General features: G+C 29.5%; 1 protein-coding gene across 1 annotated transcript; it reads left to right on the top strand.

Annotated features, from left to right (window-relative positions):
• Positions 1-2,439: 2,439 nt before the first annotated feature.
• LOC132717277 (adhesion G protein-coupled receptor E1-like) lies at positions 2,440-10,503 on the top strand. The gene is made up of 7 exons (XM_060700713.1): positions 2,440-2,475; positions 5,728-5,797; positions 5,984-6,115; positions 7,189-7,314; positions 8,332-8,472; positions 8,817-8,905; positions 9,334-10,503. The coding sequence occupies exons 1-6, from the start codon at positions 2,473-2,475 to the stop codon at positions 8,891-8,893; spliced, it is 549 nt and encodes a 182-aa protein (XP_060556696.1). The 5' UTR covers positions 2,440-2,472; the 3' UTR covers positions 8,894-8,905; positions 9,334-10,503.
• Positions 10,504-13,379: the final 2,876 nt, after the last annotated feature.

Genomic DNA, 13,379 nt, shown 5'->3' with positions numbered 1-13,379 from the left:
ATTAACCGCGCATTTTAAAGATGAATCAAGGTTAAATATTTTGAAGATGATTTATAAGTTTCATTCTTAATATTTAATGCTTTTATACGTTAATTTGACATTTAAGTGTTGTGTGCGGAATTTATGAATATATACGACTATGACTTGTTTATAATCCAATCAATTACTTTTTTCCACACCTTTGCATGCATTCCTTATTTTTTAATATACTACTTCTTAAACCGTACGAATATATCTTTATTAAACATTTTAAACCTGTACAATTTCATTCTTACACTCATTGCATCGATTTTGCTTTTTGATATACGCCGAATACGCATTCTTGAAATATTTCTTTTGTTACTATACGAATATCGCAATTCTAAAAGATATATAATACATTAAAATACATCCTTTTTTGCACAGCTATTGGAGACCCTTGTGTTGAAACAAACGGTGCTAGGGTTGTCGATATAGAATGTACAAATAGTACCTGTGATTGTAAGACAGGCTATACAGAAAAGAACGAAATATGTTTAAACAATAAAATGTTTCGTCAAGTATTTCTTGTATTTAAATTGCGTAAAACTGGATAACAAAAACTTGCATTGCTCTTAAAGTTCTATGTTTTTAAATCCTATGATTTGCCATAGTTAACCATATTGTTTTTAATCAAACTATGGGTAGGAATTATAGTTAGTATTGAAAAAGTCTTCATTATACATCGGGATATCTGAATCACTTAAAGAAATTTTGACGCTACTAATGATATACAGATTACTTTAGTCTTCTCTTAAATATAACAACCAATGCGACAAATGTAGACCACTTAAAATTTGGGTTGCAACTGCTGCATTGAAACATTACTTGATGACCTTTATGCATTTACATTCATGTGTACCAATCAATCAAATGTGCTAATAAATGCAAGAAATGCACATGAACATCTGCTTATTTTTCTTAATTCAAAGTTTCACCTTTTTTGATATCCCAATATGCAGCTAATGTGTAATGATTTCACTGCCTGCGATCACATTGTATCGATTGATATACTATATAATAACAATGAGTGTCACCAAAATTGTTATATAATTTACATTAACATAATTTAGTTTTCATCATTTCCCTCATCAGAATCACGTTGAAATGTACTTTCTTTTTTGTGAAATATTTTCTTATGCAAATTTATAGAGAAGAAATATATCAGGGGACGTACCTCGTCTAAAAAATTGACACTGCTTTTCGTGTTTTCTATATTAGGCGTAATTTTTTATTATTATGTTTTACTATTTTGTAAAAACAAAACTATGTTACCCTTCAAAATAATGACGTTATTTAACATTTTAAGAACAAACTTGCTTTTAAATCTGATAACCTAAAACTCCTGAAAGTTACAGTTAGAAATCAAGACATTTAGTACGTTGTTTTTTTTTGTTTTGTCTTTTTTGTTGTTGTTGTTGTTGTTGTTGTTTTTGTTGTTGTTGTTGTTTTGGTGTGTGTGTGGGGGGGGGGGTAAATAATATAATAAATAAATAAATAATATAATTACGGACTGCATTTTGTTAAAAGTTAAACGAAATGTGTGTCACTAATACAAAGGTTGATTATATGCTTTAACACAGGTCCTGGCAATGAATGATAAATCTGCCAAGATATTTACAATGTATATTGTTTATAAGTGGGGTTATTTTTTGTCTTAAACTATTAATTTGTTTTAAACTGTCGCGTATTTCATGGCATATTTATTGTCACCACTTGGGGTGCATTAGTATGAATTTTTTATATGAATAAATAGATTCTATCATTTAGCTGTCATGGTAAAAATATACTATTATTTTTCTGAAAAACGGTTTACTTTGGCCATGCATGTTAAACATTCGAGTTTCTTTATTTTACTATTTATATACTTGAAATATCTTTATCAATACGTAAAGAACACAATGGTATTATGATTCCTTATTTTCAATTGTAATTTTTATAATAAAAGAATTAAGCATTCAATTTAATTAATTAATTACTAGATGTTCGTATTTGTATAAGGTTGTTTGGTTGTTTATTTTGTTTAACGGGATATCCTATACTGAATGTTTATTTAATGACTATATAAAATCAAGTGGTTTGAAGCATTAATTAAATTTCGTGCTTATTTAGCTATTTGATATACCTACATTGCCGTAAAGATTTAATGAACCAGAACATCCTGTGTTAGTATGAAAAACGCAAAAGTAACACAACTTTTGGAAGCAACTTATAAAGAACGTAACAATATTTCGAAAACAAAAAGGAATTAATCACATTATATGTTCATATGCTCAAATGTAAACTGATCAAATCTTCTTAATCTATTAGTTCATGCCAACAACTGCAAACTTTTTGCTGAATATTTACGACGCTGGTCATGTGACTGTTTTGAACAGCCCCTGGTTACGTAAAGTATAAATACGGGTAAATTCTATCGGGTGTCATATTGAATCCATAGGCGGACAAGGCATCATGGTTAGTAACTTATTATATATTTTTAAAGGCGTTTTCTCTCTTTTGATATCGATACTATTGAAATTTGTCATGTTTTAAGCTAGTTTCTCCGTTTATACATGGATTTTGTTGAGGCAAAACGTTCTCTGGTTTGTACCTTTTTTATGGAAAAAAATAGGTTTTACAAAATAAAAATACAAAAGTCATAACATGAAAAGATTGCTTCATTTTCCTAGAATAACATTTTCAATATCTTTAAATGGAAATTAACAATGTTAATATGTGAATTTCATTTCTCAAATAACAGTGGCACATAACGTTTTTTAAAACCAAACTGGATTCTAGTTTTCAAGTTGCTGCAACTCCGATTGACTCCACTGATTTTGTTTTCTTTTTGACATGACGGAACTGACACTTGTTTGATACCTTCATACAGTTTTGATGTAAACATGTTCGTTCACTCCGTTTTTTCAGAATAATATTATTATTGTGCAAAATGAAATAAAACCAAAAGATTTTATTTGCTGGTAACTTACATCGGGCTAAAAGCATACTGCAGTCAAAATGAGCATTATGTCAATTAGTAGCGTCAAAATAGAAAACAAATTTGTTGTTGTTATTTTTCTGACATATGCATTTCTTAATAAATTTCAAATTAATTTCCTTAAATGAAATAATATTGTGATCACAATTGTCATTCAATACAATTGTGATATAGTTATCCTTTCCAGAAAAACAATTTTTAAAGATAACCATGAAAGTTGTTTCAATTAAAACAAGTCGAGGATCATGACAGGAATTGAAATATATTTTTAAAGAGATATCTATAAATTTGATTAACCAATAACTTATGATTATTCGCTTCAAGCCTCTTTTATCAATAATAATATTCTTATTGTGCAAAATGACCATAAACTTGCAAAAACTCGTACATACAACCAGACAGTTGATAGATATGTGAGAAGAGTTTAAAATAAAATTCATAATTTACTCTTGAAACACATATCTTAAACTTTGAGCGTTTTAGTTCTACAATTGTTTTTAATATTTAAAGTCATTTGATCAGTTTTCAAAATTCATGACCTACTCTTGATACACATATTTTAAACCTTGAGCGTGTTAGTTCTACAATTTATTATTTGATATTTTAAAGTCATTTGATCACACCTTCTTAATTTAACCTTACTTTTCTTAGAAGACAACTATATACATTAGGTACTGCAAAAGTTCTATTATAGAAAATAGTTTGCATAAGTCTATATGCTGCAATACGACCACTTGTTTCTTATTTTATTGCAGAAATTATTGAAATCTAGGAACTCCTTACTAAATTGATCTAATTTGGATAATATAATGCAAAACAAATGTGTAAGAAGAAGCATGTCCTTTTACATGTCAAGTTTGATTTGTTCTTGCTGAAAATAATTGCCAGTGCATTAAAGTACTATGTATTCTTAATGTGTTTACCTACAGAGAACATGTTTATGTTACAATTACACTTATATGTAATTGTAAATATATATACTCGTATTGATACCGAGTAATATCTAATTAGAGCATAATAATTCTTTCAAGATTTTCGTTGTAATTTATGACAATTGAACCTTCATTACGTGTTTTTAGGAAAGCTTTTACGTATTTCAAACGCGCTATATTCAAACGTTCTGGGGCAAACGCTAAACAAACGCAGATGCACGAAAAGCGATATAACATGAAAACTAAACGTAAAACGCAAATTAGCGTTTGCACGATTGCAAAACGCTTTTATCAGATGGACATTTCCGATGAACAAATCCCTTGAAAAACGTTTATTGAAAGACAAAAAATTTAATTATAGACAAACGATTTGTGCATACAGCCGTATTACTTTAATTCGTATGCTGAATATGCGGGGAATCTTACCCTGTATTACAAATAACGCCACATTACTATCACATTTAGATAAAGTGATTGCAATTTTACTTGTAAACTTAAAGACCGAATTATTCCAAAATTGGCCTGTATAATATAAATTACGCTTTTTGTAGAAAATCCAGATTTGTAGGCTTTTTTACAATTTCTATTTGGTGCAATTAAGTTATGCTCTATGTTTTCACGGCCCGCTGTGGCAAAATAAAAATATAGAATACAAGGTCGTCTTAATATTAACATTTATCGTTTTGAGAGTTTTGGAAAATCATGATCGAAAACTTTATGATTGTAATATAAAGTTTACATGAAGTGCTGCATTTTCTTATTCATAGAAAAATAAAGAACATTGTAAACATCGGTAACCATAGTTTGATAAAACAATTCAACATGACGTATACAATTTTATGACTGCTTGATTTAGAGAATGGTATAGCACATGCAGTTCAATGCATCACACACAAATGTATAAATTATTATTCATTACATGCATTGTACAGGTATTGATTTATTTACAGTTTTTAGAAAATCAAGTAAATTCAATGTGTATAATAATATTTTTGTAGACCAATTTCTATTAATACTCGTTCCAACTTGAAAGTCATATCAGTGTTTGTTTTAGATTTCATATGAAAATTATAACCACAACTGTTTAATTGAATTTTTATCTCTACATTTAATGAAATGATACGTCACTTTTTTTGTTAAATTGATATGCATTGATTCTAATATCAGTAAATTGGTCCTAATAGAAATATCTTGCATTTAAGAAACCATGTGTCATCGGCCTTTTCGCGCATGTGTACATATAAAGTCGGTCTACGAGTACTGACAATTAAGAATGATACAAAAAACTTGGTTGTTTATCAATCTAAGGTTTTATTGTCTTAACACCTCTTTCAAATCATTTCCAGGTTTTATTTTTCATTTTTTATATTTTTTATACCCGTAAAACAAAAACAAAAAAGCAACAACATCAACAGTTCAAGACATTTTCATTCATTTCAATGTTTTACAACACGAGTATATTCAAGTAAATGGCAACATAAATTTAACTCTATCCAAATTGGATACAATTGTTTGTTTTTTTTTTTGTTTGTTTTTTATTTGTAATTTGCTGTTGTTGTTGTTTGTGGTAACGGGTAACAAAGGAAAGTGAATTTCGGAATCAACTCATTGAACTATTTTTAACGTTTTTACAGAGAAATTTATATTCACATTCTTTGGTGAAAATTTGTTAGTTTCTTTCTAACTTAAAACAATAAAAAATATTCAAATTGAGGTCTTTAATTATTTTTCATTGTTGTATTTTTTATTAATTTATTTTTGTTTTGTTTATTTGATTGTGTGTTTGTTTGTTTACAGACGCTAGGAAAAATATTGTTGATTGGCTTTTTGCTACTGAGTATTTCAATTTTCGATGGCGAAGCAAAAGGTAACAGAAATAAAATGACAGACCACCACTTTTATTAAAAACGACCTGTTAATTTATGCTAGAAAGTGTATTTATTTTAGCGTATAATAATTGTTTAAAATCTCATTACTTGTATTTATTAAGCTTAAATGTTAGTATCGAAATAATGGTGAATAAACAAATTAAACATTCGTTCATATGTTTTAGTTTTGGACGAAACCTGTACACCACCAGCAACGGGTGTAACAGATGAATGTTCGGTAGACAATTCCGAGTGTAAACCTGACAAATGTGTATGCATAGACGGATTCATAAAAGAAAATGGAGCATGTCCAAAAGGTTAATTCACATTTTCTTTTTTTGCAAACGACGAAACAAATTTAGGAAAACTGTGGAAAATATTTAATTGCATCTGTCCTGTAAGCACATTCTATATGCATATTATCTTAATATTTATTTTTTAATAGCCAGAAAATTTTGTTTGTGTTTTTTTTTTTTGTTTTTTTTTCATTAATTATGGCATGCAGTATGTTTTAAAGATATTTATTCTTGATTATTTGGTAATATAAAAGGCTTTGTGTGCAAATATATATATATATATATATATATATATATATATATATATATATATATATATATATATATATATATATATATATTGGGGGTGGGGGTGGAGTTGCTGATAGGCGAAGCTTACATAAATCTTTTTTTCTACCCATTACCGGCACCTGAGGTCTTTCTCACTTAAGTTAAGTTGGAAAGTTGCCAGTTGACATATACTGTCTTGGTGCGACGTAAACCCAAACAGAAAATTAATGAATAAAGGCATTTATTAAAACTTATCATAGCTTAATCTTCTTATGAAACATAACCGACATGAGAAGCAAGATATCATTTGAAAAAGGATAACCCTGTTTAAGGCTCTATATAATAACATGGCAATGATCTATGCATGTATGATCTATTAACGTTAAAAAGGGAACACAGAACCTCTAAAGAACACAATAAGTCACTATTAAATATATTTCAAGGCCAGGTTGATTATATGGAGTCGACTCATGAAAAATATTTGTAAATGCATGTTTCGATTGACGCTGCCATCCTCCGTCTGAATTCAGAATTTAAAAATGAATTGATGAAAATTTATATCTAAAAACATCCGCATGTATCCATGAAACGATAGTTATAGAACATTCAAGATAAAACTTTATGTCATTCCCTGAAAAATGACTTATTGTTCTCAAGTAAAAGAGTGAAAGTGCCCAAAATAGAAAACAATGAGCTCAATTAGATATAACAAGTTTTATCATAACAACGAGCCTTAAATGTCATCTAGGTACAATGGTCAGCAATTACTTGAAAATCGTTTTTAACTAAAATGTTTTCTTCATATTGTTATACTAACTTTTTAGCATTAGACCAAACGTGTACGGATACAAACGAATGTGTCACTAATTCGAAGTGTGATGGAGATGATGGGTCTAAAACATGCACTTGTAACGATGGCTACTTCAATAAAGAGGGGTTATGCTCAAAAGGTAAGTAAACATTTAAAAAAAAAATTATAGTGGGATTTCTCATGTAACGTTTTAGTGATAAGCCTGTCCGTGCTCTCCCTTGCGCCCTTTCCTGTTTTAGTTTGGGGTACTCCTGAGTTCCTTGCCGCTGACTCTTGTTGCTACGTCGTGTGAGGGCTGCGTTCATTGAACACCGCCTTTCTTTGTTGATCTTGTTTATCATATTCTAGTAGATCCTGTAAACAAACTACCATTTAAATAATATGATATAGAAAAAAAATATAAAAACATGTAGTGGGTATTACAAAACCGTTCATAACTAATGTACTGTCATTGTACATATATAATTTTGCATTATTAAGCGTCTTATACCATGCTAGTAATCAATATTTTGTACCATTTGATTGATATCCCAGTAACATAAATCGTATAATTAACTTCGCTGCAATTAGATAAAACAGAGTTAAGAAATGAAACTGCGCTCTGCATCTTACTTGAGCGCCACAACAAATTAATTCATTCTTTTTTAGCTATCTCAAAAGGGAAATGGGCGACTTAGTAGCTTTGACTTTGGGCTTTATTCTTAAAATTTGTACAACTGTTCGCGTAAATCTTCATAGAAATATTTTATGTGAAATAAAATAATCTTATAATAGAAATGTTTAAATTTTGTAAAACGAAATAAATCAAAATTCCCGAATAAAAGAAATGCGTATATTTCCTTATTGGCGAAAGATGCATGTAGAAATCATCCCTTAGCTGTCGAAGCGAGTCGTTATCAGTTTACGTGCAATATTATTGAATGTTCATAGCAGATATATTGTATGTTACATCCCTATTGAGAATCGACTATTAAACAATGGAAACAATGTGATTTTAGCTTTTACAAAAAATATATAGAAATATTTCATTCGATACTAGTATTGCTTTAAATCTTATAAACTAAGGTTATAGATTTAAATAACTATTATTTGTTCTCCAGACAATTCATATAACTCAATGTACTCATTTGTGATATCTTTCAAACACAATATTAAGCTGTCAGCGGGATTGATTGCGGTTCAGATAAAACAGCATGTGACACTATCGGAAATGCCGTCTGTGACACAGAGACATCAAACTGTAAATGTGAGCCTGACTACATTATGAATGGTGACAAGTGTGACCCCAAAAATGCTGGTAAGTATTATTATGAAAAATTATTATTCATATCAATTATTTTTTCACATTACTTAAGACTATAGCTGTTTTGTAGCATATTATCTAAAGCATTATTTATACATTATTGTACAGTGCTCTTTTTTTCTTTTGGTTCTTGCTTATCAAGAAAATGGTGGATGGATAATCATTTGATTTCATTCTTACCAATACATAGTACAATACAATAAATATGTAGTAAAGAAATTCAACACATTAAGTTAATTGCAACGATGTCTTTTTTCAAATGGCTGACTGATACGTTTAAAATGTATTGCTATTATGAAAAGAAAAGAAATGTATTAAAATTTTATTTACCATGTCAGCTACAACCATTGGATTCGGCGCCATGTCACTAGCGTTGTTACTTTCGGCAGCCTCTTTCTCTTTTGTGTTGTTCTAAAGAAAATAAATAGTAAGTACTAATTGTGCGTATATATTTTATTATTGATTGATTTCAGCAATTAAAGCAGAAAACAATTGGTATTTTCACAACTACTATAAATTCAAAATAGTCCTTATCGTATATATATATCGTATTTGAATATTCTAATAATAATTAATTGACTTCTCTGATTGTTGTTACTTATGCAATTGTTATCCTACCTTTTTAAATGAACAAAAAAACACATTAATTTATTCGAAATGGAAAAGCACAAACTGTCAGGCTTGTGTGTTTGGGTTTGTTTACCCTCGCCTCCTGAAAGAGACTATATGGGCGAGCAAAAATTAAAACTGTAAGGCAACTTGGGCATTCTTTAGCGATTCTGTTTTTCTCTATTTCATTTCTTCTTTATATAACACGTAACATATCCAATAGATCAGTATCATTATCTTATTCAGGTTGTGTTCCCGGAAAATATACAGCGAATTATCCTGACCTTCTGTTTGTTTTGTTTGTTTTCATGTATACGTTTGAAAAAGACATTTTTCTTTCTTTATTGTTGCGGTAAATGCAGTTGATTTACTTCGAAAAGTAATAGTTTCAGGATATCTTGTTTGGTATTGTGAATTCATTAATTTCATAGTTAAAAACTTTAAAACACAATCTCTATTTATCAATGTTGCTCATAGCAGTTTCATACACATGTATATACACTATATATTTCAATTAAACATGAGAATTTATTTTATAAATAATGGAACCACTACAGTTAATGCAAGTTACAAGTTATTAAAAAATGTAAAGGATTCCACCCAAGATTCTAAATAGTTTTAATGTTTATTTTTTATTCTTAACACTATTTCCTTATAAAAATATAATTATATTTCATTATATTTTGTTTTACATATGTTGTCTTTACCCTTCTATATTTTCTTGATTTGTTTGCTTAAAGTGAAGTGTTGATTTTATTAATCTTACAACTGTTAAGTTTTTAAGTGAAGGGTAAACGTTTACTATATGAATATATTTTTGGTAGATCATGCTACATTGTTTTATACAGAGATAAGTATGTAAAAACCGAAATGGTTACTAATCGGTACTGAGTATCATCCGGAATCACGTGATGTGCGTATAGAATGTTTCGATAAAGCTCACAAAGTTAAAAAAGATCTTACCTATATACCAAAATATCAACTTGTATTGTTTAATAAAGTTGTGTTAATATAACAAGGTTTGTGTGGAACTTGACATAAAAGACACTATTTTGAGAAAAAAAAAGTTATCTTAAAAAAAATAATGATGAAGGTTGGCCTTTCAGTGTCATCAACATGACTTAATAAGTGTTTACGTCACTGGATGATATTCCCGACGAACGCCATGTGATTATGGCTAAACGTAAATGTTCATTTAAAAATATATATAATACATACAGAATCAAATAGAATTAACATCTAACATCAAGATGTTTTAAAAACTGATTTACTTGAGTGCGTTCATGCCGTTGAATGATGACACTATAGCATAAATACACTTTTTTTATTAAATTCTTTGTTCATGATGATATAATTTTAAAAAGAAAATGTACATGCATAATATTTCTATAATAATAAACGGTTGCAACTTGAAAAGTGTTTATCTTTGATGAACTTTGAAGTTACCTAAAGGCGTGTTTCTAAATAATGTTGTCATTCAGGTATATAAATATGCTAGTTATACCGCATGCATAGGTACAATTTTGCTGCCTCTCTCAAATGAATTCTATGCCAGTGAACATACTAAAATATAATACCATATAGTATGTTGAAACGTTTCGAAACTCTTATTATGGTGGAGGTGTGCTGATGTTGGTGTTGGTGTTGGTGGTGATGTTGATGGTGATGCTAATGATAATGATGGCGGTGGTGATGATGGTGATGATATGTTAAATGTAATAATGATGCCCATTATCACGAAATTACTTTTAATATAAATGAAGAGTAATGATCAAACATCATATAATTGGCAGCCGCAAAGAAGAAGATGAACGCTTCTTAGGTGGATAAGAAGATATAGAAAAGAAAATTAAAAAGAGCTCACGCAATGATCAGTTTTACAAAGTTAGTGACCTTGTGTCTGCATACAGTCAGTTAAATAAATGAAGCTTAAAACGTTGACAAATCTTACAAATACACATGGTTTCCTCAATCAAATATCTACAAATACGTACTCGTTTTATGTGCATTATCAAACTTGACCTATACACTAGAATAAGATCTGTATAAATATCTTGTTTGATTAATTTGTTTACCAAGCAGTAATCATGCAATATCAAGATGGTAATAAATCTAGAGGTACTTGCAATTTGTTGCGCTTACAGGAATACACAATACGGTAAGTACTTTCAATCTCTAGCATGCATTGTTTTACTCAATTTAAAAGGTAATGTATGGGAGGATTTCTTATCAATAAAATATGTCGCATAACAGTGATATCAATGTATCCTTGCAATAAAAATTTAATGCAAATATATTTTGTAACTGTTTTGTTTGTTTGACAATCTAGCGGCCTGTTACCTTTAATTTAAACAATTATCGAAATCCCTGTAAAAACGAACACAACGGGGAAAGTTGAAAATCAAGCCAACCATTAAAGTTAAATAGCTGGCTAGTATAATAATAATACGAAAAGAGATAAGATTAAGATTGCAATTTCTTATTTTAAATAAACAATGATGATAAATTATTTCATTGATAAATTATCCACAATGACGATCTGATCTGCGGATATCGCTAACAGATGTAATTGCTTTATTACGAGGATTTGCATTATTTATATTAAGTATTTACAAATAGTTCAAATAATTTGTTTGAGTAATAAATTAAATTGATTGTTTTGTTTAAAAAAGACAATCCAGTGGCTTTTGTTTAAAATTAAAATAATAATCGAAATCCCTACAAAACCTGGCACAACTAGAAAATTGAAAAAAATCAAGCCCAGCATGAAAGTTAAAGCACTGACAATAATGATAATATTATAATAAGCGCTAATTTTAAACAGACAAAAGTATTTGATTCATTTGCACCATAATTAACTACGTTGTTTATACATAAATTAAAAATCTGCCCACATGGCACTGATACTTACACTTCATTTGCTTTCCCCAGTAAGTGTCATGCTAGTAGTAACATCTTAACGCATATTTCCTAATAATAAGAGGTTTCATTAATTAATACGTAATTTGTATTAAAAGCATTGCATTAATGATTAACCTGAAAAACATATGACTTTTTTTATAATTCTAGTAAATTATTACATAAGGAATTCATATCAATTTAAATATCACAGTGAGACTGACCTAATTACCGCAATTACATAGGGGTAGTGTACTAACCAAAGCATATTATACATATTATTGCAAACTTAAATGTCTGCACATTTCTAGAGTGAATTGAATTTCCTTGTCAAGTTGAGAAAAACCTTTCTGTCGTTCTGTGTGGTACCTTAAGGCATCAACAGAGGTAGGATTTTGAAGTACAACACTAATTAAAACTAAGATGTACAGGCAAATCTTAATGTGTGAGGGCTACTATTTCTTAAATTCGGAAACTTTAAGTCTAGATGTAAGGGATAGGACATGTTCTATTTTGAAAATCTTGTCGTACAGATTTCTACAGACCTCCCACAATGACAAGTAAGAGATAACCAAATTATCTCCTGATAATGGGTGTAATGAATGAAATCCCAGAACAATGAGGGCTAAAAGGTAAACATAGTAGTAGATGGGGTAAAAATGATGTTGAAAAACTCTTCAGGAGACCCAAAGTTGTGGTATGTTCGAATCCCAAATTGTTCCGAAAATGATTATGTCACCGTATTGAACTGTTCTCTAATTAGGGGAGGGGAGGTAGTTTGTAGGAGGCCGGATAGCTTAGTCAGTAGAACCGCAGTACAGTATTCCGAGGGTCTCAGGTTTGAGTCTCGCTCAGGCTTCACATTTAAAAAAACAATTTAAATGGAGGTGTTTCAATCAATTCTCATGGCGAAAAAAGTATTTAGTGAGTAAAGTATGTAAAGGATCAATTGGGAGGAATCCTTTTTAGGGAAACCTCAGATGATTCCTACAGTGTAGAATTACCGTCTGAATTCAAGTGTTGTATTGCTTTGAAAAGTGAACGTCTTATCTCTAATTAGTGCAGTACAAGTAAATCCTACCGTCTGTTGAGGCCTTTAGAGAAGATAAGTTTATTGAATTATGAATTGAATCATGAGATGTGAAGTTATACTATTTTTAACAATCCACTGGACGGAAATAAATTTACTTATAAGCATTTCTAAGAATCAAACAAAAGGGAAAAACAATAACAAGAAAACAGGAACGAACATAACAAAAAAGAAAAAATAGTATAACTTCACATCTCATGATTCAATTCATAATTCAATAAACTTATCTTCTCTAAGGTACCACACAGAACGACAGAAAGGTTTTTCTCAACTTTGACAAGGTAATTCAATTCACTCTAGAAAT

Source organism: Ruditapes philippinarum, unplaced genomic scaffold (genome assembly GCF_026571515.1).
Source record: "Ruditapes philippinarum isolate M1 unplaced genomic scaffold, ASM2657151v2 ctg1378_1_1_1_1, whole genome shotgun sequence".
NCBI lineage: Eukaryota > Metazoa > Mollusca > Bivalvia > Venerida > Veneridae > Ruditapes > Ruditapes philippinarum.
The sequence above is the reverse complement of the archived record's forward strand: the minus strand, read 5'-3'. Positions and strand labels throughout refer to the sequence as shown.

Bases quoted from the DNA above. Each gene is read 5' to 3' on its own strand.
- LOC132717277 (XM_060700713.1), top strand. The intron at 5,798-5,983 runs GTAACAGAAATA...CATATGTTTTAG, and splicing joins TTTCGATGGCGAAGCAAAAG to TTTTGGACGAAACCTGTACA. The intron at 6,116-7,188 runs GTTAATTCACAT...CTAACTTTTTAG, and splicing joins AAATGGAGCATGTCCAAAAG to CATTAGACCAAACGTGTACG.